Here is a 25,582-nt window from a genome sequence, read left to right on the forward strand (position 1 = left end):
ATTTTTATTCATTAATGCGGGACAAATAAATGTATACTACGCGCTGTAGTTAAATACATGGTGCAATGTTATGTTATTAATCAAGTGGTTAAATCAAGCAATCTTTAAAAAATATAACACACACACGTATATACATGACATATGACACATATGTGTGTTATTGCAAAATAGTATTTAGAATTTTATATGTATATATACATATATATATATACCCAGATAGCCACAGTAATTATTATGACATTATTTTGATGCATTTTGACATCAAAATGATGTCATAATAATTACTGTGGCTATCTGGGTATATATATATTATTGTATATATTATATCTATTTATACTTTTAGGAGAAAAAAGTGAGGTGATTATATTAAAGATAATTATGTACATAAAGTTTCTAAAAAGAAATATACACATAATTTTTACGCGAAAGATGTAAATAAAATGTGTTTATAAATCATCGCCGTGTCACGAACAAATTTATTCAAATTCAGCAGTCACGTGACTGTTGACACTTTATCCGCATATCACGTGACGTGACCGCGAATTGGGAAAATGCTACAGATGCTTCGAAGCATTGTCTCAACCAATCAGGATAAAGAAATCATTATACTTATTTTGTTTTGATTGGTCGATCGAACGCTTCGAAACATCTGTAGCGTCTCCCTGACCGCAACCTATCTCAGCTGATAAATATGCTATACTTGTCAACGTTGGCAGTCGTAGACTAGATACTAATGATATAATATATACAAAGCTAAGAACAGTATCTTGCGTCTTGTGAGTTTATAAGGCAACCTTTAGTGTGCCGTTCACCGGTTCACCCCTGATGAAAGACATTAATTATTGATGTTGTGAAAGAAAAATTAAGATTTTTTCCATGTATATGCATCATGCAAAACATCCTGCATATGTTTGTCGTTATATCAAACGACGACAGAGAGAAATGACAGAATCAGCTGGAGGCGTCTAGGTACTAATCGGGTACCCTCGAACAAACAGTGACATAAATGCGCTCGGCCATCAGCGTTATCTTGTCGAGTCCGGTGCCCGACAACAAAATGTCTCATCCCGATTACGAGCAAACTGCTCATGATCACGCTGCTCTGCTGTTGTTATTGAGACCCATTGGTACACAAATCAAGCCAAAGACAGTCAGTAGATTATGCGAAAGGATCATTAAAGCTGGCAGCAGATTTTCCGTGTCTGATTCCAGTGGCAGTACCCGGGAGATCTTAGCTAGATTTGTCAAGGAACATCCTGTGGAAAACAATGACTGGGGAGACTTTCAGACTCACAGACGATTGCTAGGTCTGATCACGTTCGGCAAGTACGATAATCAAGCAGAGTTGAACGAGCTGTGTAGGGTGCACGAGACCTTAAAGGTAAAATACGGCAACACTTTATACGATTCTCGAGCTATCCTTTTTGGTCCTTTCGAATCAAATGGTCGTCATGAGCCACCACCAGGCTGCACTACGCCCAGCAATTTTAAAACGCGGGCAGTGTTCTATGCGGACGAAACTTGTCCTGATCTGGAAACACAGATAGCCGAATATCTTAATTTCCTATTTTGGATCTTGGAATCAAAAAGATTGGAACGTTCTAGGGAAAAGATAGATCGTGTCTCTCTTTTATTGGCTCCATTCGAGAAGAAAGATTTTATAGGATTAGATCTCGAATCTAGAAATAATAAAAAGAGATGCGTGGGACGTATGACAAAGCATTTAGGAGATCTGTGTCTTCAAGCTGGACTACCAGCCGATGCGTTGAATAATTATAATTCTGCAGCCAATATTCTGCAAGCAGTCAATGATTGGCTGTGGTTAGGAGCGGCATACGAAGGTCTATGTGCTGCTTCAGTCTTAGTTCTTTATCCTAATATGTGCCGAAGTCTTCCATTGCAAAGAAATTCTTCTCTACAGGAAGGAAGTCCAAGTAAACAGAGGTATGGACTAATCTTTGAGTAAAAATCATTTTGTTGGAAAATAAAATTATCTTTTCTTTCTCTTCTCAATCATTGTTAAAATTGAAATATGCATACTTATTTATTTTATCAATTTTACACTGTTTTTATTATAAAACTTGATTTTACATGAGCTAATGAGTCTAATAATAATTATTTTTAGACGAGGATCACAAGCTGTTGCCACAGTTTTGCCATCTCCACCTAGTATAGAAATAGTAAAGACTAACATGCCACATATTTTATTACCAGAGGAAATATCTAAAAAATATCGTGACGCCATTGTACATTATAGTAAATATCAATATGCAGGTATAATTGAAACTGAAGCTAGTTTCAAAGCTACAAGAATCTCTATAGAGCAAAACTGTACATTACAGGCTGCATCGTATCTAAATAATGTTGTATTGATTAACCTGCCTCTTAGCGAGCAAGAAAAAGTACGTAGTGATAATATACAATTTGCAGAGACTTTCAAGATATAAAGGATGTAAAGTTATTACATAAATAAAATATTTCAGATTGATAGATTCACGACATTGTCAGATCTATATACAAGCTTTGGTTTTGATAGAAAAGCTTCCTTCTGTTTACGATTAGCTGCCACTCGACATGTATCTCAAAATAATCCTAATCCAGACTGGCAGCAATGTTACAATCTTATGTTACAAGCAACATCCGGATTTAAATTATCCTTGGATCCAGTTGATATGTCACCAGGTTATTATACTACAATTACTATGCATGTGTTGATTGTCAAATAAGTTTATTTTTTCAAATTTTTTTGAAAATTTTTTATTCTAAAAATATTCTCTTAATTACTATTCTTATCATATTTTTTTATTTATAAACACATAATTTTTAAAATATAAAATATTTTTCTTAAATTTTATACATATATAACATATAAATTATATGTGCATCAACATTATTTTTTTAATATTATTTATTTTTGTAGATTTTAATATTTTTCAATCTCTTTTTTAACTCTTATTCTTATTTTACAGATGGGCAAAGAGGATGGCCAGCTATACAGATTCAAATAATAAATGAACTTGTTGCTGCTGCAAATCGAATGGGTAATCCGGCACTTACGACAAGGCATTTAACATTTTTACTTCAAACAATGTACAATCACTTAACATTTAGTGATAGGAAAGATATCGCATTACAACTTCAAAATGTATCCCAACAGTGCGAGGGTGCACCAGTTCCTCTTGTATGTTATAAAGATTATAATGATACAAATAATACTAAAGAAAAATATTGATTAATTTATTCGTATAAAATAAACGATGCTAACAATTTATAACAGGTTTTAGATTCTGGTACTGTTATACCACCGGCTAATTTATTAAATATACCAAAGACAAAATCATTTATTCTGAAAAACATGCAGCCACATTTACAGCCTCAAAAGATAGAAAGAATAAAAGAAGATCATGGTCCATTTTTGTTTACGCCAATTAATTTTGGCTCATTGGAACGCAAAAATACTTCTAAAAGTAAAGTTGGTATGTGTGATGATTGTTAACATTAATAATTTATTATGATATACAATACTTTCATCTCTTTCTCTCTCTTATTTACATTAAGTTTTTTTGTTACAACAGATTATTTATGGGTAGAAGGAGACGTTTGTGAAGTTTCAATGCAGCTTATAAATCCTTTACCATTTGAATTACACGTGTCTAATATGAGACTCTTGACAAATGGTGTAGTATTTGAATCAATACCAGAAAGTATTAATCTACCTGCTGAGTCTGGCCCAATTGCGGTAACGTTAGCAGGCAGACCTAAAGAAATTGGTGATTTAGAAATACTTGGCTTTAGTACACACACATTAGGAGTTAAATCTAACTGTAGATTGAGACATATGGAAGGCATGTTACATCCTCAATATACAGTTGAAGTCATTCCAGCCTTACCAAGAATTGATGTCGCAACTAGTTTACCTCAGACTGCGAGTTTTAGCTCTGGCGACAATATAGTTACCAGCGCGAGTATATCACTCTATGGTGGTGAGAGGTTCGTATTTATTATAATAAAAAATTTTCCTATTGGTGTTATCATTTTCGTGCAAGATTGGTTAACATGGTTTTGTTTCTAGCGCTGAGTGTACTATAACGATAACGAATATTGGACAAGTTCCCATTGAAATGGTTGAATTATCGGTACAATCTACTTTAGATACTGTAATTGAAAGTAAAATTTTTAAATGGAGTGAAGAGAATTTGATGACACAATTGCCTTTACAACCTGGCAACAGTGCAAGTCTTACCTTATATCTCTTTGCAGTGACAGATTTTGTAGCATCTTCTATTAGAAATGGTAACATCTGCAATAATATTCAGATTTTAAAGTATATTACCATCTTGTTATTTTATTTTGTTTTAATGATAATTTATTTTTCAGATATTAGTAGTAGTACATGTCCTAGTCAACCAAACAGTTTAATGTCACATTCAGGCCACAGTTCTTTACCATCTAGATTAAGTTCTCCATCTCATCATATGAAAAGACAATCCGAACTGACTTCTTCCTTTAGATCAGGAATAAGTTCACACTCTGGCCATTCTTCCTTAACGAGCTCGCGTTTGTCAAAACTTGCAGTACCTTTACATACATCTAATGTTATCGAAGGTCAATTAAGAATAAAATATTCAGGAGGTGCAGGCTTAACAGCTGGTTATTGCAGAATATCATCTGTTTTTGTAACCATTGAAATGCTAGCCAGTGTGCAAATTACTAATTGGGATGTATTACCGGCTGAAACGTAAGTAAAAACAGCCATATTTTTTTGTAAAGTAATATTTATTCGTGTATTATTACATTTCTTTTTTTATGACCGATTATACATTTTTTAATGAATAAGAAAAAAAATATCTCTGAAACAATTTATAGACCATTGCAATTTTATCTCGTATTGGATGTGACAAATATGACAAATCACGAAATGGAATTACATTATACACAAAATAAATGTATATACATGGAAGGTAAAGAATCGTGTAGAATTCCTGTTCCAGTTGATCGATGTCCACTCAATAAATTGTCTAAGGTAACAAAATACATAATATTATATTAATTTATATGAATTTATTTTAAAAAAATTTTACGATATAACATTGCTATTTTTATATATATTTTTTATAGTTAAACGGTGCTGGTGATATCAGTGAACTTCAAAAAATATGCGCCGAACATATAGCCTCATTGGTTGATTTGCGTTGGCAATTACTAGGTACCGAATCAACGGGAAAAGCAACCCTATCTGGTATTACTCTAACTCAAGATATGTTAGATCTAGTTAGAATGAGTCCTTTACAGTGGGGTGCGTATATATATTTACACACACGTACACATGCGCAGAATCCATATATAAAATTAAGATTATGAAATTAGAATTAATAAATGGATTTTTTTTTCCAGAAATAACTATCAACGATACTATTGTAAAAGCGCAAGATGAGCTATCGTGTTCTTTAGGTGAATGCATCAGCGTTGGCATAGGTGTGTGCAACGCTCTGGAACATCCGCTGAACGATCTTACATTGTCTATTAATTTTTATCAGGATCATCATAATGGAGTTAATAATTATCAATTAGAAACGAGATTATCCATAGCTGGGACAAATAAAGTCATGTTACCTATTGTAAGTTATAACTTTTATAATGCAGCTTCACACTGCACTTATACGCGTGCTTGTTCCCTATTATCATAAATAAGTAATAGTTACAGGAATACGGCAGAGCCTATCACGAGTGTCGAGTAGTATTTTTTACTGCTGGTCAATATAAAATAGATATACAATGCAGTAGTAAAGAGTCTGCTCCAACCTCTCCAATACTTTATTCAGAACTTGCAAATGCCGGACATATATGGCGATATATACCACCTATCGAAATAACCGTCGATGATTATTAACATCGTTGTCCACTTAATATGAGTACCAATATTTGTAAAAAACAAAAACTCGAAACGATACGCCATATAAATCGTACAATAAAATAAACTTTTACTTTTTTTAATAAGATTGTAATAATTTTTCTTAATATATTCTTATGCGCATATGTATGTTGAAAGTTACTTCCACACATGAATTGTACATGTTTAGTGAAAGAGAGAAAAAATATATATATTATCTTTTATTTGTTTCTAATTTTATTATTTTTTTTACCTAAAGGAATTACCTCTATTTCTTGCAAATTTCTCCTGAACTTTTTATAAAATTCAAGTACAGTTGTATTAGCCCATACCTGTTGGCTATTAAAATCTAAAACACGTAAACTTTGTAAACTCTGAGCTCTTGATAATGCTACGTAAGATTGGCCTGCATCAAATACTCTCGATAGGCACATTTCAACACAGTCTAAAGTTAAACCTTGACTTTTGTGAATTGAAAAGGCCCATGCTAATTTTAATGGAATTTGTTTCCTGTGTATAAGAGCACCAGAGCTGCTTTTAATAGTCCATTTTTCCATTTTTGCCTCATAATGAGCTCCAGTACGCAATTGAATTATTGGTATATCATTTTTAAAATCGATAATAACACCTCGAGCTCCATTTACCAATCCGCTATTAATATTTATATTTTTTAGTAGCATAACTTGAGCGCCAATTTTTAATATCAATTTGCCAGGTATAGGCAACTGTTGATCCAACATATATGTCATAGAACTATCAGAATCTAATGCTGTATATATTTTAGTTTCACCTTTAAGTTCATTCAATTGGAATTCATTAATTTCATCAGCTTCCTTGACATGTGTACACAATCTAGTTGCTAATACCCCATTACTTTCAATATGTTGTTTCGCTGTTTCTTTCAAAATGTTAACAATATCATCTGTAACTCTACCTATCCTAATATTATTTAACACTTTTACAAATGCCTCATCTTTTTGTCTATGAACTGTTCGTAATTCGAAATTAAAGTGAATACATCGTGGCCAAGCTTCACTTTGAAAACAGAATTTTGCTTTATCATTGATTTTAGATACAGGAGGTAATTGAAAAAAGTCACCGCACAAAATTAACTGTATTCCTCCGAAAGGTCTTTCTGTTTTGCGTACATGTCTTGCCACTGCCTCAATTTTGTCAAAAAACGCACAATCTACCATAGAAATTTCATCTATAACTAAATGCTTGGTCTTTCTCCACATTGAAACCACGGACGGACGAGAAGCTAACTGAAAACATCTTTCCTCGGTACCAGTACCCAAACCAATACCAGCAAATTGATGTAACGTAATTCCACCTATATGACAGGCTGCTACTCCAGTACTTGCTGTAGCCATTGTTACATCCGGAGGAAGAGCCGAAATTATCTTCTTCAAAAGAAATGACTTGCCAGTGCCTGCACTTCCAGTAAAAAACACATTCTTCCCACTAAGTACTGCATTCAAAATTTTTATTTGTTCTTCAGTCAATTCTCCAGCGTTAGGATTATAATGTAACTTTTTTGCTGCTGGCACTTTAGAAGTATCATCGCTAGAATATTTCCGTTTCCTGACACTACTCGGTGAAGGAGTAGTGACTGTTGTACGTGATATAGTCATAGCTTTCTCCTTTGCTCTATTAATTTCTGCGCTAGTAGCTGGACTAATATCTTTAGCACCATTAAGTTGTACATTTGCAAAGAGCTTCTCCTTCGTAGGATTCGTCTTTCCTTCTTGATCCGTTATTTTGATGAATATAGTTTTCAAAAAGCTTATCAGTTGAGAGGAAGGTGCATTCGACAAGAACAACGTGCAATTTTGTTCCTTGAATTTTATAGATGCTTTTCCCTCGGTCATAAATTTATTAAAAACAGATATACTTTTCAGGAGTAATTTCGTAGATGTATTCGTCTTTTCTGCCTGTACTTCGACGAGCATCTCGCGTTGATTGTTACGAGTCAAGCGTAGTAATGCGGTTCTGTGAGTTACCTTCCTTAAAATAGATCCTTGAGAATTTAGCCATTCCAACGTGACGGTGCATGTTAATGAACAGCCGTTTGAATCCATGTCCTTTATGTGAGATTCTATCAAAATATTACAGAAAAGTTTTTGTGATTTGATAATGTAATCTTCTATCCTTTTACAGATTTCCGTCTGCTGACGCAACTATGACGAAAATATGATTTTACTAATGAATATAATAAAGATTTTCTATCTAAACTATGCGTGATATCGTCTACAGTACTAAAATCTACAATAAGAACGCGATACTCAAATGACATGACCAAATGACAGTACCTCGTCAGTGATTGAACAAAACAGCGAATTATATAGAAAAGGCGCGCTTATTTTTGCGCAGGCTGCACAACTTTAAAACTAAAATTTCCTATGTTTTGGTCGGGGTCAACAATAAATAATTAGGGCTTAAATCATCTATTGTGGATCCGGCTTAAAGCAATAATCTGATTGGTTTTTGAGCTTCATGACGTAGCGTAAGGAAATCGATTAATCTCAATCGAGACATCGAGTATTGGGCTCTTTGTAAAGTGGAGAGGTTAAATAACATGCGCGAAAAATTCTTTCATCGTTAGTAAGTTCTGTCGGATGATTTTTTAATATAAATATGAAGGTCATCTCACGAAAGATTAGCATAAATAGTTACAATAGATTTCGTTGGAATATTTTACCCAACTATGACGATTATCTCATCGAAGATTGTCTCATCGACAATGAAAGTAAGTGAAGATGACAGGCAAAACAGTATATCTAAAATCTAAAATATTTAAATTCCAAGAAAAATAATTTTTAATAAAAAATTCCAATAAAATAAAATTTTAAAAAATTAATTTTGCGCATATGTTAAATATTATTAGCATTGCATATATATTAATTTATGTTTTATTACACACACGCAATTTTTATATATTAATTATTTATAATTAATATATAAAAATACAATTTTTATATATTAATTATATATTTATAATATATATATATATAATTGTGTTTAATTATTTATATTTACAAAATGTTACGCGATAAAAATGTATAGAAATTGAAACGGAGAATAATCGTGAATGACGGGAAAGACTCAATATAATGATGAGATCGTGCATAGAATGCGAAATACGCGTGTGTTATTGAACGATAATCGCTAGTTATTAAGGTCGATTGACGAGTAACTCGTTCTAAGGAGCGCGTAAAACGTTTCTCGCCTGTATGCGCGTGCACGTATATATAAAGCCGTGTCTCCAGCTTAATTATTGTACTCTCGCTATTGGTGTCGCACGGATGACCTTATGTATGTAAATTACTCTCTACAAATGTTCGCTTGACAGATTCAGTCTCATACGAGCACTCATAATACTCGACGTTCCATTAATACTCCTGCTTGGATCGAGTGCGTAATAATCAATTTCTTCGACTTTGACGCACGTTTATACGCATATTTTTCGTTCGTTTCCGAAATATTAATTTTGTGTGATATCTTTAAAAATACGGTGCATATATCGAGATTCATTAATTTGAAGTGTGGATAAACAATTGTATATGTATACATACTGTTCGCAAGAGTAAATATAATTGAATAATTCGTCTGTAAGGATTTGGTAAGTTTATTTTTTATAGATATATATAGATCACAGTTATTTTTTGCACAGTACCTGAATGATCAAAATTTAAATTTATTTTTAAAAAATTATTTTAATTATTAAGAAAATTCAATTTGAAAATTCATGCATATAAAGTAATTTTTTTCAAATTTAAGATTTGCTTTGAGATATATACATATTTTGAATTTTCTTGCATATTTGCATATACATTTTACTTTCATCGAAATTTTTTATTACTTTAATTAAATTTTTTTAGTCAATCTTTAATTTCTTGTGCCTTAAGGTAATAATATTGAGTATATATATTTTATTATTTTAGCACAGTTAATTTCCTTAATTTTTTAATTCACGAAACAATCTAATATTTTTTTAATTGTTAGTATGTTTTTTATTCTTTCTTATAGGAAAAAAATAATTGTGTTATGCTACATTACATTGAGTAGAATTGTAGACGAGATATTATTATAAAAGACTATAATATAATAATAATTACAGTTTTAAAGATCACTATACTTATATTAAAAGAATATATATGTATATATGTATCTTATACTCCTTTTAATAAATCTCTTATTATTTTGTACGAGATAAGAATACCAATAAAATATATCAGCAAACAGTACAGTGAAAAAAATTGTAACTAAATTGTCCAACTAAATATTATTTTGTTAATATTAGAATTTTGTATATAGAAATATTTATAAATTAAATATAACATTAATCTAACAAAACGTGTATTTGACTTAAATATTAATATATGTACCATTAATAAAATAGTAATTTATATATGTATATAGTTGAACGGTTTAGTCAAGTTATTTAGGTAATCATGCAAATTTTATTTCCAGTGTATGTACATATGTAATATATAAATTATATATGTACTATGATAAATTCTGCTTATTTGTTCCGTCTTTTTATTAAATATTATCGAACTCTTAATTTTTATTGAGCGAACGAGTAAATGAGCGAATCTCGAGATATACACATTACGTTTATGATTATCTGCGATCATCCGATACTTGAATGATATTAGTTCATTTTGCTCGCTCTTTATATATATATAAATTTTTATCTTTATGATCATAATATATGTATATGATTATTTTCAGAAAAAATGCGAAATGGTAGTAATTTGAATCAGTTCAACGACGATGATTCTTTTAGTGATGGACCGTGTCCATCATGTAGATTGGCCATCAACAAGGAAACTGGGAGACTCAAGTGTGTGTCAAGTTCTGCATTGTTTGCTTTTTTCAAATTTCAAACTTAAATTTTCTGTATTTTTGACAAGTGTGTGAATTCTTTACGAAATATACAGATGGTGTACTGGCAGAAGTGAAGCATGGCGCTTTCGTATTAAACTAATGCTCCTGATACCCGCTGTATTGTTGCCGATTACTATAGTGTGCATCGCTCTGTCGCGTTTTCAAGGTACAGCTAAAGTCTCCAAGCCGCAAACATTTCCCATCTATCGAATGCAGGAACAGGACAAACAAAAAATCGAAGATGACATTTCTTGGTGTAAGTTTTATATATATATAATAACAGTTGTATATATAAACGCCGAAACAAAGTTAAGAGAATAATTTCCATTATTACCTATATGATATAGGTACATGCAAAAATTTGCGATTTTTAACAATTACTATGATAATAACATAAAAATTCCGATAATTAAATGGTTTTTTGTTCTATATTAATAATAGATAATATAATAAATAATAGATTAATAATAGATAAATAGTAGAAATTAATAATCGATAATATATAATAAAAGATAATAAAAGATTATATAGCACACACATATGCGCGCGCGCAGCATAACGCTTTAAAACAAAGTTTTATTAATCCTGAAAAATTATTTAGTCCGTTTGTTATAATTATAAAAATAAAAGACATATGTAAAATAATAGTATATATAAAAATATAAATCTCAATATTATATCGCAAACTGTAGTATAAAAAAATTGCATTATTAAAAAAGGAGATTTTAATCTCCATATTTAATTATTCTATAATGGATTATAGGGATAAAAGTTCTTAAACATGTTCTTGTGAAAAACGTCTGTGAAATGATTAATTTTACATTGTCAGCTACTAGTCGCAATGACATAGAGCACGGGACCGAAGAAACCGAAGACGAGGATCGGATTCTACTTCCTGATATGAAAACGAGTTACGTGCCTATAGATATGCATCCTCCGCTTCGATCCTCCCAGCGACGCAAGAGAGACATCGATGGGGTACTTTATTTCCAAGCCAATTCAAAGCAATCCCAAACTTGGGTTAATTAAACAATTTTAAACCTTCTTTTATCCTTTTTCTTTCCTCTTATATCGTCTGTTCATCACATTTGTTCTTTCTTTTCTTCCTGTTCTGTTTCCATATCCTTGAGTCTGCACTTATATACACGGCACACGAGCAAGAAAGTATCCCGAAGACGATCCTTTTTAGGAGAATCATACGAGAGCAGATGGCATCGAATCGGACGTTCAAGTGATGTCTTCGTTACGTGCACATTTATTTAATGGCAAATTGACAGATTCCTTTTTGAGGGGAAAATTAGATAGGAACAATGATACGGCGGAACAATCTCTTTCAGGCAATATGAATTATATCGAAGAAAGAAAGGTATATATGTATAAATATTATTTTTATGTTTAAAATTTGATAATATTCTCACAATTATTAGTAATTCTTTAAATAATTACCAGAAATATATATTTACTTAAAATAAAATTTAGAAAAATCTTTAATATATTTCTTTTCTATGTATAGCTATAAATTTATATTTTCAATATTTTTTAAATTATATTAAAAGAATTATCCAAGATAGTCGGTCATATTTTTTGCAATAACTCTTTCTTTCTATGCATTTTGTGCGTGAAAAAATAATTTGCTTGTGATTATAGTTTGATTGAAAAATTTATTCTATATTGTTATCAATGATATATATAGGTGAGAAGGAATGAAGACACGATCGGAACAAATAACACACAGAATGTTGATGGAGAGCTAGATAATTTCTTAATAAGCGATTATTATCCAGAAGTAGAAATTGATGATACGTATGAAAGTAGTGGAACAAATCACCATCACTATTCCGAGTCAATATAATACTTTAATCATACTGATTTGTTATTCTGATTTCTCTTTTTTTATTCTAATCAATTTTTTAATCATGATAAATTTTTGAATATTCCAGAAGGAATGATGAGGCAATACCATATTATAATAAATATGATAATATTGAACAACAATTGAAAGAGGAGTCGGTTTTGAGAAAGGAAGATGGATATTCAATTTTTACCAATGACACCGAAACATTGCTATCGTTGATTGATGCTATCGAGGATGATAAAATGCTTGATTTTCATACATTCTGGAAAAGCGAAGAAACTGCTAAAAGTATTAGAGAAGCTCGAGGTATTATATTGAAAGTATCTCTTTTATAATTCCACACTATTATATATATAATATTTGTTTCGGAACTATCAAGAGTTTATTAAATGTAGCACAAACAATGCTGAAATATATGGATAAGAGTGTAGACCCATGTGAAGATTTCTATCAATATGCTTGTGGTAATTGGGCGAAACGCAATCCTATTCCGAAGGACAAAGCTGGTTATGATACCTTCGAGATGTTGAGAGAATCTTTAGATTTTGTACTCAAAGAATTGTTAGAGGATCCGATATTGCATAATGCTGATGAATTAGATGTCGATGATGCAACGGTAAAGGCGAAATATTTGTTTCAAAGCTGCATGAACTACGGTAGGTAGGCACAAAAATATTGCGCCGAATTTGCGCGAATTACTTAATATGACAAGAATGTGGCTAGAGATTTTGGAGCAACGTATGGAAAGACCTCTTATCCAATTTCTGGACGAACTCGGCGGTTGGCCGATTCTAAGACCAGACTGGGACTCCGACAAATTTGACTGGCTTCTCTTGACCGCGCAACTTCGATTGTACAATAATGACGTATTAATTTCAGAATGGGTCGGTCCAGATATTAAAAACAGCGATAAATATGTGATACAGGTAACAGACAACTGATCTTATTGTGTCTTGCTACAAAATATTAAAAGATTTCTTTTATAGTTTGATCAAACGTCACTTGGTCTTCCTACGAGGGACTATTTCCTTCAACCGTCCAATGCGGTTTATCTAGAAGCTTATAAAGATTATTTAATAAAGATTGCCAATTTGCTCGGTGCTTCTTTAGATAATGCGACTATACATGCTGAAGAATTAATTGAATTTGAAACGCAGCTTGCAGCAGTACATATCATTCGTTTACATTATATTTGTATATACTATATTGTATTTTGAGCGATGTGTGTTAGTTATAACGATAGTTTTGCTTCAATTTTTGACGCTATAATTATATATGTTGATCTTGGATTTTGTAGATTACATCGTCACCTGACGAAAGACGAAATTTTTCGGAACTTTATCAACGAATGAGTGTAGGCGAATTGAGGACACTCGTGCCGCAAATTGATTGGCGTCGTTATTTATCGATTGTCTTAACTCGACCAGTAAATTTTACTGAGCCAGTCGTCGTCTTTGCATTGCAATACATTCAAAATTTAGTTACGTTACTTTCAAAAACACAACCTAGGTAATATCATAATGCTTTATAACTTTCGTATTTTTCTATATACATATATATTTTGTGTAATATTTTTAACATATAAAACATTACAAACAATTTATTACTTTTGTACAGAACAGTGGCGAATTATCTTTTATGGAGGTTTGTACGGCACAGAGTGAATAATCTGGACGATCGTTTCCAGGAGGTTAAACAAAAATTTTACTACATTTTGTTCGGTAGAGAACAAGCACCATTAAGATGGAAAAACTGTATAACCCAAGTTAATTCCAACATGGGTATGGCGGTTGGTTCAATGTTCGTAAAAAAATATTTTGACGAAAACAGTAAAAACGATGTGAGTATCTTCTGAGAGAATATAAAATAAAATTAAAGAAATAAAAAAATATATATTTGTATATCATTACTATTAAATACGAGTTAAATATACGAGAACACGTTTTCATCAATAGACATTGTCGATGACTCGAGAAATACAGCGATCATTTAGAGAACTACTTAATAAGATTAATTGGATCGATGATGATACGAAGCGTTTGGCGACTGAAAAAGTAAACGCTATGTCACTAAAAATCGGTTATCCGGATTTTATCCTACAGCCACATCTATTGAATGAGCGTTACAAGGATGTAATATACTTTTATATATTATATGTGCTTTATAATAATCTGTGCTCTTTCTTTCTAAGAGAGAGAGAGAGAGAGAGAGAGAGGGAGCGCAGAGGATATATAATTATGAAAAAATAGAAATATTATATTAATATATTTGACGCAGGTTGCAATACAACCAGATAAATATTTTGAAAACACTCTACATATCTTGCGACACCTAACTCGAGTTGAACAAGATCGTCTTGGTAACACTGTCAATAAAACTTTGTGGAATACTGCTCCAGCGATCGTGAACGCTTATTATAGTCGCAACAAGAATCAGATAAGTCAGTTAAGAAAAAGTACTTGCATGTGCTTTATATATTCTTCTCGCACAGGTTCACATGTATTAAAAAAAAAATTAATTTTCTTAAATTATTTAAACTTCTATATTGTCTACCCTTTTTTTCTTAGTGTTTCCGGCCGGCATTCTGCAGCCTCCTTTTTATCATAGATTTTTCCCACGAAGTTTAAATTATGGCGGAATTGGCGTCGTAATTGGACATGAGATTACTCATGGATTTGATGATAAAGGTAGATTGTTCGATAAAGATGGGAATCTTCATAGATGGTGGAAAGATGAAGCAATCGATGGTTTTCATCGAAGAGCACAATGTCTTATCGGTAAATAAAACAAAATTTTCTTTGACTTAATAACAATAAATATACAGATAAAATATGGTAATTATATTTTTGATTTGATTTTATTTTAATTTTCTTTCTTGCAGATCAATATGCACATTATACCGTAACAGAAGTTGAAATGCAAATAGACGGCATTAATACGCAAGGAGAAAATATTGCCGATAATGGCGGTATTAAGCAAGCGTTTCGAGTAATTTTATAACTTTTCGCTTATTATGAATATCTTTAACAATTAAAGCTCAAATTTTTTAAACTAAAAAGTTTATATCTCTACAGGCATATGAGAGATGGTTACGTTTAAATAATGAGGCGGACGAGACATTACCCGGAATGAGTGCGACAGGTAAACAATTATTCTTTTTGAATTTTGCTCAAGTTTGGTGCGGTTCAATGCGTCCTGAGGCAACTAGAAATAAACTAAAAACAGCTGTACATTCACCTGGTAAATTTCGAGTAATCGGCACGCTCTGCAATTCCAAGGACTTTGCTCAAGTCTTTAACTGTCCTCTTGGTTCTCCAATGAATCCTGTCAGCAAATGCTCGGTATGGTAAAACGTAATGAGATACAATTTGCGTGTTGATTTACACCGATGACATAATTCGCACTACACAGTTCATATACGTAATAAAATGCAGTTCATATAAACAGAATTTTAGTTCACCTAAAAAAATTTCTAGTAATTTTCAAAATGTAATAAATAAAATAGATAAAATAAATAAAATAGAAAAAGAATATTGATTTAATGCGTTTAATGTATCTTATACATATATTCTAAAATATATATGTAGCTGAGAAGACTATATACACATAAACTTTATTAAAATAAGTTTATATGAAAGAGAATAAAAATGTATCATTTTTGTACAAATATTGAATAAAGTAAATTACAATGAATATGAGAAACAGCCTCAATTATATATATAGGAATCATTTACAGATTATTTTTCGGAGATTTCGTTATATACATATATCCTTTAAACTCTGATATTTAATTTTACTAATCTATCGAATCTTGAAACTGCGTACTTGCTATATATAAATTTGATTAGATATGGTGATAAAAATTGTGTTTGACAAATATTTGAAATTTTTAATCTCAGCTCATATTATACATATATTGTGTGTGCGACGTGCGAACGTCAATTTACATAAATAGGAAACGCTTTTATCAATCACACAATTCTATTTTTACAATTTTGTTTACGTATCATCCATAATATATTAATAATGTAAGAATTAAAAAATGAAAAAAAATTACAAAATTGATGACAAAATAATACGCGAATAACTTTTATAATTTGCATTTCAATTATTTGCTTATATCCCTGTTCTCAATACTATTCAATATGTATATAAATGTACTTCTTTTTATTAAGTATATACGAAAACTAATTTATATTATATTCTATTATTCTTTTCTGTTTTTTTTTAATGTAAATGTTAGAAAAAAATGAAGTGTGGGTTATACTAACACATTCTTAAACAAATTTTAATTACAATGATAAATTTTATAGTCTTAATTTATTATGTATAGCCGTTATATATATATATATTTTTTTTTATATACGTATATATAAATCATAATTATGAATTTTTAATTTTTTACTTTCTATGATATCAAAATTGGCCTATTAAATATATAAATATATATGTTTCGCGTGTGTGCTATTTCCATCCAACTAATAAAAAGTCAATGGAAATATACCTTGATCATTTGTTCGAATTATGTTATTACACGTATACATTAACAAAGATCTTTTCACTTATGTAAAAACTGGTATTCCAAAATGTCTTCTTCATCTGTAAAGAATGAAAAAAAGAACACTTCATATTCTAAAGTATTTTAACGAACATAAAGTATGATCAAGCAAACTTTAGTAAAAATTACATAGTTAATTTATATGCAATAGATATAAAAGATGCATTTAAAAAATTAAAACTGTTATATATTAAAACTATATAACATATATATATATATATATTAAAAAAACTATTTTCTATCTTTAATTAATTTAGCAAGTTTAACAAAACACTGCTAATAATAATACTAATAAGATACACATATAAAAAATGCGTCATTAAATTATTTAATTGTGTTTGCATGTACAATGATCATACTTAATGATATAAATAATCGAGCGAAAAACAGAGCGTAAAAAGCTTAGCAAACTTTAATTATATATCTTAAGAAAATAAATTTGCACTCACAAATATCGTCTCTGCTATTGTTGTCCAAATCACTAGTTTGTGTATGAGTTTCCTCATGCATACGCCGTCCTGCATCAACCATCAGCGCGCAGCACAAGGCACAAAAAGGTCTCGGTTACATATTTGATTGTGAGATGGTGTAATATATATACTATCAATATATATTCAAAAACATGAAAATAATTTATAATAGAATTTCTTCAGAACAGGGAGGCGATACAAAGAATAAAAGGCAATCTTTTATTTAATGAATAAGATTTCAGAAAAATCTATATTAACATTTCATCTATTTGCAACGTTAAATTAATGCGCAAAAAAAGCAAAAATATTAGAAACTTAAAATTTATCAAATGTATTGCACAACCTGTCTGTAATATAAATGTGTGTGTGATTTACATTATATAATAACGTTAAATTAATGCGCAAAAAAAGCAAAAATATTAGAAACTTAAAATTTATCAAATGTATTGCACAACCTGTTTGTAATATAAATGTGTGATTTACATTATATAATAAAATTATATTGATATTATGACACAGCAAAATACACAAATTTGATATATCTACTTATAAATATTCAAATGTATTATATTGTATTAGTTATTAAGTGTGTAATTCATAATTAAAGTATCATATATGCAATTTTCCACAAAATATTGATATAATGAGAAATAAATAGCACATATAAATGTTCTTTTTTAAATAAAAATTGTGATATTTAAAAATAGCGAAATTTATCAATTTATTAAACGTTAATTTTATTACGTCTGGTTGTATAAGAAAAAAAATTAACAGTTATATATAAATAAAAAATATATTTAATTAGGAAAATTGCATAACAATTATGTTGCACAAATATAGCTTCATAATGATAAAATATCAGAAAATTAAAAAATTAATAACAAAACAATCTTTTTGTCAAAACATTTAACTTTCTTGATAAAATATTCAATTTTTTAAATTTATTTCTAGTTGATAAAAAAATATCTTTCATATAAATAGTTTAAAATTAATCTTTTTGAATAAATGCATGCGCGCATTATACATGCATGTGGAGAAGCTATATTTGATTATTACTATACCAAAATTATCAAATGAAGCGTTGTACACATCAACTAATGTTTGCTTTCTTATATGTGAATAATGTGCAACAAAAATTAAAATATTTCTTGCCATTATTATATTGTATCTATTTATGTCTATAAAAAAAGAAAAAAAAGAGCAACTTTAATATATACAAATTTTTTTTGCTCGATTGTGTATATATATAAGGCGTAAATAGAAGAGATTTGCATTTCAACGATATTAAAGTAAAATAACGTTTAAAAACTTAAAATATAAATGAAAGTTGTATTATTTTACTAATATGTAAAATATGCATGTGACAATGACAGTAAAATAATCTAAGGATGCACACTTACAAGCATCTATATAAATTAAATCTCGCAGCTTTTTATACTTTTAACATTGATAAAATGGCACATTTAGTATGAGCATTTGCATATATATATGTACATTTCATTGAATTTGATACAACGTCATATAATATAAAGAGTACAATTTATAGTTTTACGATTTAATGGATAACAATTGTATATAATCAATGGTTACATGCACTAAATAAAAGTCCGTATATGTGGACATCATAAGTTTCTGACCAGTTAACAATTTAACGAAGACAAACAATTTCTATAGGTACATTTTTTTCAAACGTATAAAACATTTTCGAAATAATAAAAATAAATGAATTATTGATGGAGAGGGAAGGGAGGATAGTTAGAAACAATATCCTCTCGATTTTAAAGAAATAGCTGTCCCATTGTCGTAGATAATCCTAAAACGCAATTAATTAAAAAAATATTAATAGATATATGCACATACCTCTTCATACATATAACATAAATTACATGCATGTGCAGAAAGATTGTTGCAAATCTTAATATTTGAACCATTCATTGAGGTAAACCATGTTATTTACATGATTATTTATGTGCTTTGTCTTGTGCGATTGTGCTGCTAAAAAAGTAACGATTACCACATCATAATTACATAACATTACATTTGCAATAAAGCGTGCACAATTATGTGTAAATATATAATAAATTGTTATGGTATAGAGATACTTCTAATTATGTTTTTATAGTACTATGAGACGCAGAAAATGAATCATTAACATTTTAGAATAGTAAATGCATCATGCAAAAAAGATAACATTTTGTCATTAACTAATCGTCAGAACAAAATTTAATGTTCATTGTAGATTCTCTTACATACAAATTTTACATTCTTATTTAAATAATTATTAGCATTACAGTATTATGTGTATCCACAATTTTTTTTAATGACATAGTATACTAACATAAAACTGCTTGTGTATATATATATATATATATATAAAATGAGTGATATATAATAATAAACAAAAATGAAAAAGATGTCAATTTTACATACAAATTTTATATGATAGAATAAACAATTACTTGTAAGTTCTATAATTTACTGTACAGAACCCAAAACATTATCTTTTTTCCATATTTAAATTGTAAATATAATACTTTCAAATTATATTTTCCTATTACATGCAAAATATGTCTCAAAACAGTCTTAACAAACGCAATTTTTTAAAATACTGTTATGCAAGATGCACAATCGGAATGAAATACAAACGATAATATAAAGATATATGTAAAATGAATTAAAAATTGTTTAGACTTTCCTATCCTCAAATGTGCTAAATTAAATTAGTGAATAAATACTTTGAACATGAAAAAAAGCGATAGCAATCATGCATAAATTTTGAGTTTATGATAGATTCATAATAACTTTAACTTAATTTATTCCTGACTCCTCACTGACCATTTTGAAATTGTAATCTCAAAGGTAAGAAAACACACGTAAAAAATTCTTAATGTCATTTCGAAATAAGAAGACATTACAATGAAACAGCACTTCAGATTTGACTTTAGCACACTCTTAAAATATCTGATGTAGTTTTTCATGAAAATATTTTTTTTTATTTTAAAATGGCATCTAAGAATTTTCAATGTGTGCTTTCTCGCCTCTGACGTCACAATCTAACATGGCTGTAACAAGGAACCAGGAGTCTTAAGATGGCAAAATGTCAATAAAAGTATAAACAAATCTGAAAAAAAAAATATAATGCAGATTCTAGTATTTGTATAGATTTGCTTATATTTTGTAAAATAATAATTTAATGCATGTTTGCAAATAAAATAATTCAAAGTATTTGTCCACGATAGTTAGCTATATCCTATACTACTTAATTCGTCTATTTACAACATCTACATAACATCGACAAAGAATTCACAAGGATTCCCCATCGCAATGCGAAATGATTGTCTACTACCAGATAAGTCTTGCTGATTCTGCTGATTCCCTGATCCTGTTCCTGTTTGAATAGATTGCTCAGACCCACTAGAACGACTGCGACTTCCATTAGATCTCTTTCCATTCGATCCATTACCATTGCCAGAATTTTTACTTGGCATTGGCGGCATCGACGGATTATGTAATTCTGATTCTGATGCTGAAGAGCATGATTTTAAATCGTGAATCGGTTCTTTGCATATGCGTTCACTGCCTGCACTGCTACCACCTATTTATATCAATATACGCACGTGAAATATAAATATGTTTTGAGGAAAAAAAATCAATTTTTTTAAATATAAAACAAATAAGAAATGTTTAATTTTACCCGAACCACTATGAACGCTCTCTTCACGATGCCCATGGTAACCATAGACAGTAGGTTCACTTGTGAAATTAAACGGCATGGGACTGTAACCAGTTGCTGAATGTGGTGCGTATGTTCCCGAATAAGGCATGTCCCAAGCGTTTGGCGGTGGCAAGGGACCAACTGTATCACAATCTAATTTCATGCTACTCATGGCTGAACATAGATCACCAAAAATGTAATAACATTGTTCGGAAAATGTAATTTTGTTAACTGTATGCCGAATAAAACCAGCTTTTAACATGAGCGATGCATATTTCCTAGCATCACGCCGATCAATAAATCCTTCCACGTGTGTATTCAGCCAATCCACAACATCCGCACCAATAAATGCATTTGGAATGGTAATTTTAAGCCACATTCGATCACGTATCTCTAAACCTGAATCAGATCGAGCCATTGCTCGCACTACTGTCGGCATGTCTGTGTTGACTGTTAAATGAAGTTCTTCCAATGGTCCTGAATCAAAATATATCAGCCTATTCAGTATACACAAGCTAAAGTAACCCCTTCCCCATCCCTTTGTCTATGCCATTCTTTGAATTTAAATTTTTTTTTGGAAAAACATTGAAATACTAATGTATCCAAAGTTTAAAACAATTAAAAATAAAAATCTTTTTCCTCTTTCATTTAATTTAAAATAAATTTTTATTTAAAAGTTGTGAAGCTTTTAATTACTTAAAAATTAGTAATTTATTGTAAGAACGTTTAATATTAAAAATTTAACTAATTAAAGTAACATTTAATTAATTTAATATAAAAAAATTTAGTGTTAAACACTATTTCTCATAACTTACGTTCGGTATCCGGTAGTGTGCTCGCAAGACTGCTCGATGTTGAAGTTAATGTTGTGGCACTTGGTGGACGAGGCGGAAAACCTTCACCTCGTATAGCAGCCGTATGCGCTACCCATGCACCAGGATCTATGGGACGTACCGGTTCTGTACGAGGTATCGTAAAGTAACCTTTAGGATTTGGGTCCCAACATTTTGCAACTACAAGTTTTATTGGTCTAGAAAGAAAAATACAAGAATATAACTTTACATGCTATAAACAATTATATATTAAAGATATCATAATTGATACTTACCCTGGTTTTTGCACTACTTCGCGTAATACTCTCACCGCTTCATCATTAGACATATTTTCGAAATTAATATCATTGACTTGAAGAATCATATCACCAGGTTCTATTCGACCATCTAACGCAACTGCTCCTCTATTTCATACAAATTGTACAGCAAATGATAGAAAATTATTTATAATACATTATAAATATCAAATTTATGGGTGACAATTAGCCTTATTATAAACAAATATTAACTATAATACAAAGTGAAAATAATACAAAATCTACTCTGTACTCACATAATTTAATACAGAGATTATTAATAGATACTTGAATTACTCGCTTAGAGATTTCATGTTGCATATAATAGTAACAAAGACATTTTATTCTATGTACTCTAAATTATTATTGAGACAAAAACTTGAATTTTATTTTATTCTGCTAATATAAATAAATTTTGAAAAGAATATTCATACTAACCCTTTCATTATTGAACCAACATATATTCCTCCATCTCCCCCTTTGTTACTTTGCCCGACAATACTAATACCAAGAAAATTAACAGTATCCATGTTCAGTGAAACAGTTATAATATTTAAAGACATTGTACTGTCAGTAATACTACTAAACGATGATGTTCGTGACATGGGTGGTAATCTATGCCGCCGTCTTCTTTGTGGTCGACGTCGATCTGTAAGAGAGAAAAAAAAGTATGAAGTCGCGTTTCGCACATGTCAAAATAAAAAAAATTTATTAGCCACATGGTTTCATTGTATAAGATTTCATGAAAAGTTTTCATAACACTTTCCGCAATGAGTATTTCAATTTATTCATACCCAGAGTGCCTCTATCAACTGTGCTACTCATATTGGTGTGCCGACCCGTCGTCGACGTGATACGACTAGTCGCATCGTCGTCAGATTCCAAAAATGTTGTCGTTTCTAAATCTGAACTCAAGATGGAAGCAGTTTCATATCCATGACCAGAGCGATGTTTCGAATGACCATTTATGCGTAGTCCTGTAAAATTTTTCGCGATTTAAAATAATATAAAAAAATATTTCATGTTAAATATCTTTTGTTATATTTCTTAATGTCTTGTAAGAATGTTTGTATATAAATTTTTATAAATATATAAAATAATTGGATTATATTTTATAAAGCAATAAACTATATATTTAATAAAAATGTCACATCTCTGTAATAGTAGCGTACCATTATATTTGTTGTACTTTTCATATTTTTCTGAATGATGTCTAGAACTTTTATGCAAATGATGTCCTTGTCGACTACTTATAATACTTTCTGTCTCTGTCAATGTGTCGTCGTGTGAAAGTGGAGCTGTTCCTCTGGTAGCATGTCCAGAAGTCATATGATCTACACGATCATGTTTTGCTTCGCTGTGTGCCATAGAATCTGTACATTGAGATGCACCATCCGAAACATTGCTACCTTCAGCGGATACCAGCTATTAAATCAGTATCATTTCATTAAAGCATATATTATATAGCATATCTATCAAATTGAATTTTAAATAGAGAGAAGAATCATTATGAAAACCTGAGAACATACATATACATATATATCTCATATTGTTATATTTTATATCTAATTCATAAAAAGGAAGGCTAAGTATGGCTAAATATTGAATGGTAATACTTGCTACTTTGTTGGATTTTATTTTTTGTTTAGAAATTTGAATTTTAATACATATTAAAAAATATATATCACTATAAATCTTACCCAAGAGACAACTCGACCATTGAAACATGGCAGATGAGCATCATCATCTATGATTTCCTCTTTTACCACACTGATAAAACAAGAAAACAAATTAACTTGATACAGAAGCTTGTATTATCAATATCAAATCTAATAATTTTCAATTACACATTTGCTATTAGACTAACAAATATATAACAAAGTTGTTAATAATCCTTATTTCTTTTGTGCATAATTTTCCCAATATATATTCAACAAAGTCAACTCTTAAATATGTATCATAATTATAGTTTTTATTATTTTAAAAATGTTATATCGCTGTCATGTTATATCAACATATCATGGGATAAAGTTCTGTCAAATGGTTTCAAATAGCATAAGAATTATATTATAGATTGCAAAATAGTACAAATAATAATAGTGTTTGATTAAAGAGATTATTCAATTGTCTACGTAACGTCATAATAAGAAAGTTGAATTATTCGCAATATGTATTCCTAATATTGCTAATAAATCGTAAGTTAAAAGAGTAAGTAGAAAAGTAGATCGATATATAGTGTATACACACGAATATCGATATAGGGGCAAAGATTCGTATTAAAATCACAATTTGTTACATGTATAACAGATGTAGAATTTAACATAATGAAACATATTGTGTTCTATTGATAGACGCTATATACAAAGCAACAAATCAGCAATATAAGAAATATGAGAATGAAACATCTCGTATTGCCGCTTACCCGAAGTCATCGTCCATTGACTTGAAAAAATACTTGTAATTTGGCCGATTTAGAACGTTCTTGAAATCGGCCAGGGTTACCCTCTCCGGCGATATATTGAGCTTTACTAGATACGGTGTCTCCTCATCGTCCATGTGGTAGATAATTTTTGTCTCTTCCATCGTCTGGAGCGCGTATCACACTGGGTTCATTCGCGATTCGCGATATACAGAAACGATACGCTCGCCACAGAGATTCTATCGACTCGGGATGATATTCTTTCAAACCAATATGGCGTGTCGTGCGAGCCAAAGCCCTGATGTGTACAAAGATCTCATGTTCCTGGAATTCTTGCGACTCGCGAATCTCATCGAACGCAACTGCGCGGAATGCCACCGCTTACAAGGAAGATATTAATCACATAATCCGTTTAATTCACATAATATTCGTAGCGATTCCGATGAGAAATTAAATGTCAACATCGTCAGCGTTGCATAGACTTACACATTCATACTAGCGTTAGCGCATACTTACTACTGGCGATCAGTGTCGCCAACATTTCCGTAAACTTCATTTTCAATTTATTTTTGAACTTATGTATATTTTCTTTTTAATCGTTCGTAGGTCATTATTAGATTAATCAAAACGTTTGTTAGATCCGTCTTTCAAAA

General features: G+C 30.4%; 4 protein-coding genes across 13 annotated transcripts; 2 read left to right on the forward strand and 2 right to left on the reverse strand.

Moving 5' to 3' along the window:
• The first annotated feature begins 672 nt into the window (after window positions 1-672).
• Window positions 673-6,114, forward strand: brun (trafficking protein particle complex subunit brun). Its single transcript, XM_029313421.2, has 12 exons — window positions 673-1,944; window positions 2,126-2,402; window positions 2,484-2,682; window positions 2,970-3,181; window positions 3,278-3,476; window positions 3,576-3,990; window positions 4,073-4,293; window positions 4,378-4,738; window positions 4,867-5,023; window positions 5,119-5,296; window positions 5,395-5,618; window positions 5,699-6,114. The coding sequence occupies exons 1-12, from the start codon at window positions 1,007-1,009 to the stop codon at window positions 5,888-5,890; spliced, it is 3,573 nt and encodes a 1,190-aa protein (XP_029169254.1). The 5' UTR covers window positions 673-1,006; the 3' UTR covers window positions 5,891-6,114.
• Window positions 5,542-8,259, reverse strand: Pif1 (Pif1 DNA helicase). The gene is given in 3 exon segments (XM_029313422.2): window positions 5,542-6,132; window positions 6,134-7,988; window positions 8,203-8,259. Coding segments are annotated over 2 exon segments (1,866 nt in total). The 5' UTR covers window positions 7,972-7,988; window positions 8,203-8,259; the 3' UTR covers window positions 5,542-6,104.
• A 206-nt stretch (window positions 8,260-8,465) lies between these two features.
• LOC114939213 (neprilysin-4) lies at window positions 8,466-16,180 on the forward strand. 7 transcript variants are annotated; one of them, XM_085483965.1, is made up of 17 exons: window positions 8,466-8,639; window positions 10,628-10,739; window positions 10,837-11,039; window positions 11,613-11,761; window positions 11,973-12,149; window positions 12,477-12,625; window positions 12,727-12,944; window positions 13,034-13,294; window positions 13,362-13,564; window positions 13,625-13,804; window positions 13,936-14,147; window positions 14,256-14,478; window positions 14,594-14,770; window positions 14,916-15,078; window positions 15,206-15,415; window positions 15,520-15,626; window positions 15,713-16,180. In XM_085483965.1, exons 1-17 carry the CDS (start codon window positions 8,528-8,530, stop codon window positions 15,986-15,988), a joined length of 3,132 nt encoding a protein of 1,043 aa, XP_085340091.1. In that variant the 5' UTR covers window positions 8,466-8,527; the 3' UTR covers window positions 15,989-16,180. The 7 variants fall into 7 exon arrangements, with proteins under 7 accessions (XP_085340091.1, XP_029169292.1, XP_085340092.1 ...); XM_029313459.2 differs by having other exon boundaries at window positions 8,467-8,639; window positions 12,724-12,944; XM_085483966.1 differs by having other exon boundaries at window positions 8,467-8,639; window positions 12,724-12,944; window positions 13,518-13,564.
• On the reverse strand, window positions 15,261-25,449 carry dsh (Segment polarity protein dishevelled). Of its 4 annotated transcripts, XM_029313423.2 has the most exons (11): window positions 24,933-25,449; window positions 24,211-24,280; window positions 23,683-23,935; window positions 23,305-23,487; window positions 22,949-23,159; window positions 22,490-22,618; window positions 22,197-22,411; window positions 21,361-21,858; window positions 21,013-21,261; window positions 17,646-17,714; window positions 15,261-17,237 (listed from the first exon to the last, which is right to left on the reverse strand). In XM_029313423.2, the coding sequence occupies exons 1-11, from the start codon at window positions 25,091-25,093 to the stop codon at window positions 17,197-17,199; spliced, it is 2,079 nt and encodes a 692-aa protein (XP_029169256.1). In that variant the 5' UTR covers window positions 25,094-25,449; the 3' UTR covers window positions 15,261-17,196. The 4 variants fall into 4 exon arrangements, with proteins under 4 accessions (XP_029169256.1, XP_029169259.1, XP_029169258.1 ...); XM_029313426.2 differs by lacking the exons at window positions 15,261-17,237; window positions 17,646-17,714 and adding an exon at window positions 18,976-19,479; XM_029313425.2 differs by lacking the exons at window positions 15,261-17,237; window positions 17,646-17,714 and adding an exon at window positions 18,976-19,658.
• Between the last annotated feature and the right edge of the window lie 133 nt (window positions 25,450-25,582).

This window comes from Nylanderia fulva, unplaced genomic scaffold (genome assembly GCF_048542155.1).
Source record: "Nylanderia fulva isolate GAGA-0341 unplaced genomic scaffold, ASM4854215v1 Scaffold28, whole genome shotgun sequence".
Taxonomy (NCBI): Eukaryota; Metazoa; Arthropoda; class Insecta; order Hymenoptera; family Formicidae; genus Nylanderia; species Nylanderia fulva.

Excerpts from the sequence above, each read along its gene's own strand:
- brun (XM_029313421.2), top strand. The coding sequence starts at position 1,007 with ATGCGCTCGGCCATCAGCGTTATCTTGTCGAGTCCGGTGCCCGACAAC. Across the intron at positions 2,403-2,483 it reads CTCTTAGCGAGCAAGAAAAA|ATTGATAGATTCACGACATT; the intron begins GTACGTAGTGAT and ends AAAATATTTCAG. Across the intron at positions 3,477-3,575 it reads TACTTCTAAAAGTAAAGTTG|ATTATTTATGGGTAGAAGGA; the intron begins GTATGTGTGATG and ends TTGTTACAACAG.
- LOC114939213 (XM_029313459.2), top strand. The coding sequence starts at position 8,528 with ATGAAGGTCATCTCACGAAAGATTAGCATAAATAGTTACAATAGATTT. Across the intron at positions 8,640-10,627 it reads TTGTCTCATCGACAATGAAA|AAAAAATGCGAAATGGTAGT; the intron begins GTAAGTGAAGAT and ends GATTATTTTCAG. Across the intron at positions 15,416-15,519 it reads AAGAGCACAATGTCTTATCG|ATCAATATGCACATTATACC; the intron begins GTAAATAAAACA and ends TCTTTCTTGCAG.
- dsh (XM_029313423.2), bottom strand. The coding sequence starts at position 25,093 with ATGGAAGAGACAAAAATTATCTACCACATGGACGATGAGGAGACACCG. Across the intron at positions 24,281-24,932 it reads TCAATGGACGATGACTTCGG|TGTGGTAAAAGAGGAAATCA; the intron begins GTAAGCGGCAAT and ends TTGTTTTATCAG. Across the intron at positions 17,238-17,645 it reads CAATAGCAGAGACGATATTT|ATGAAGAAGACATTTTGGAA; the intron begins GTGAGTGCAAAT and ends CATTCTTTACAG.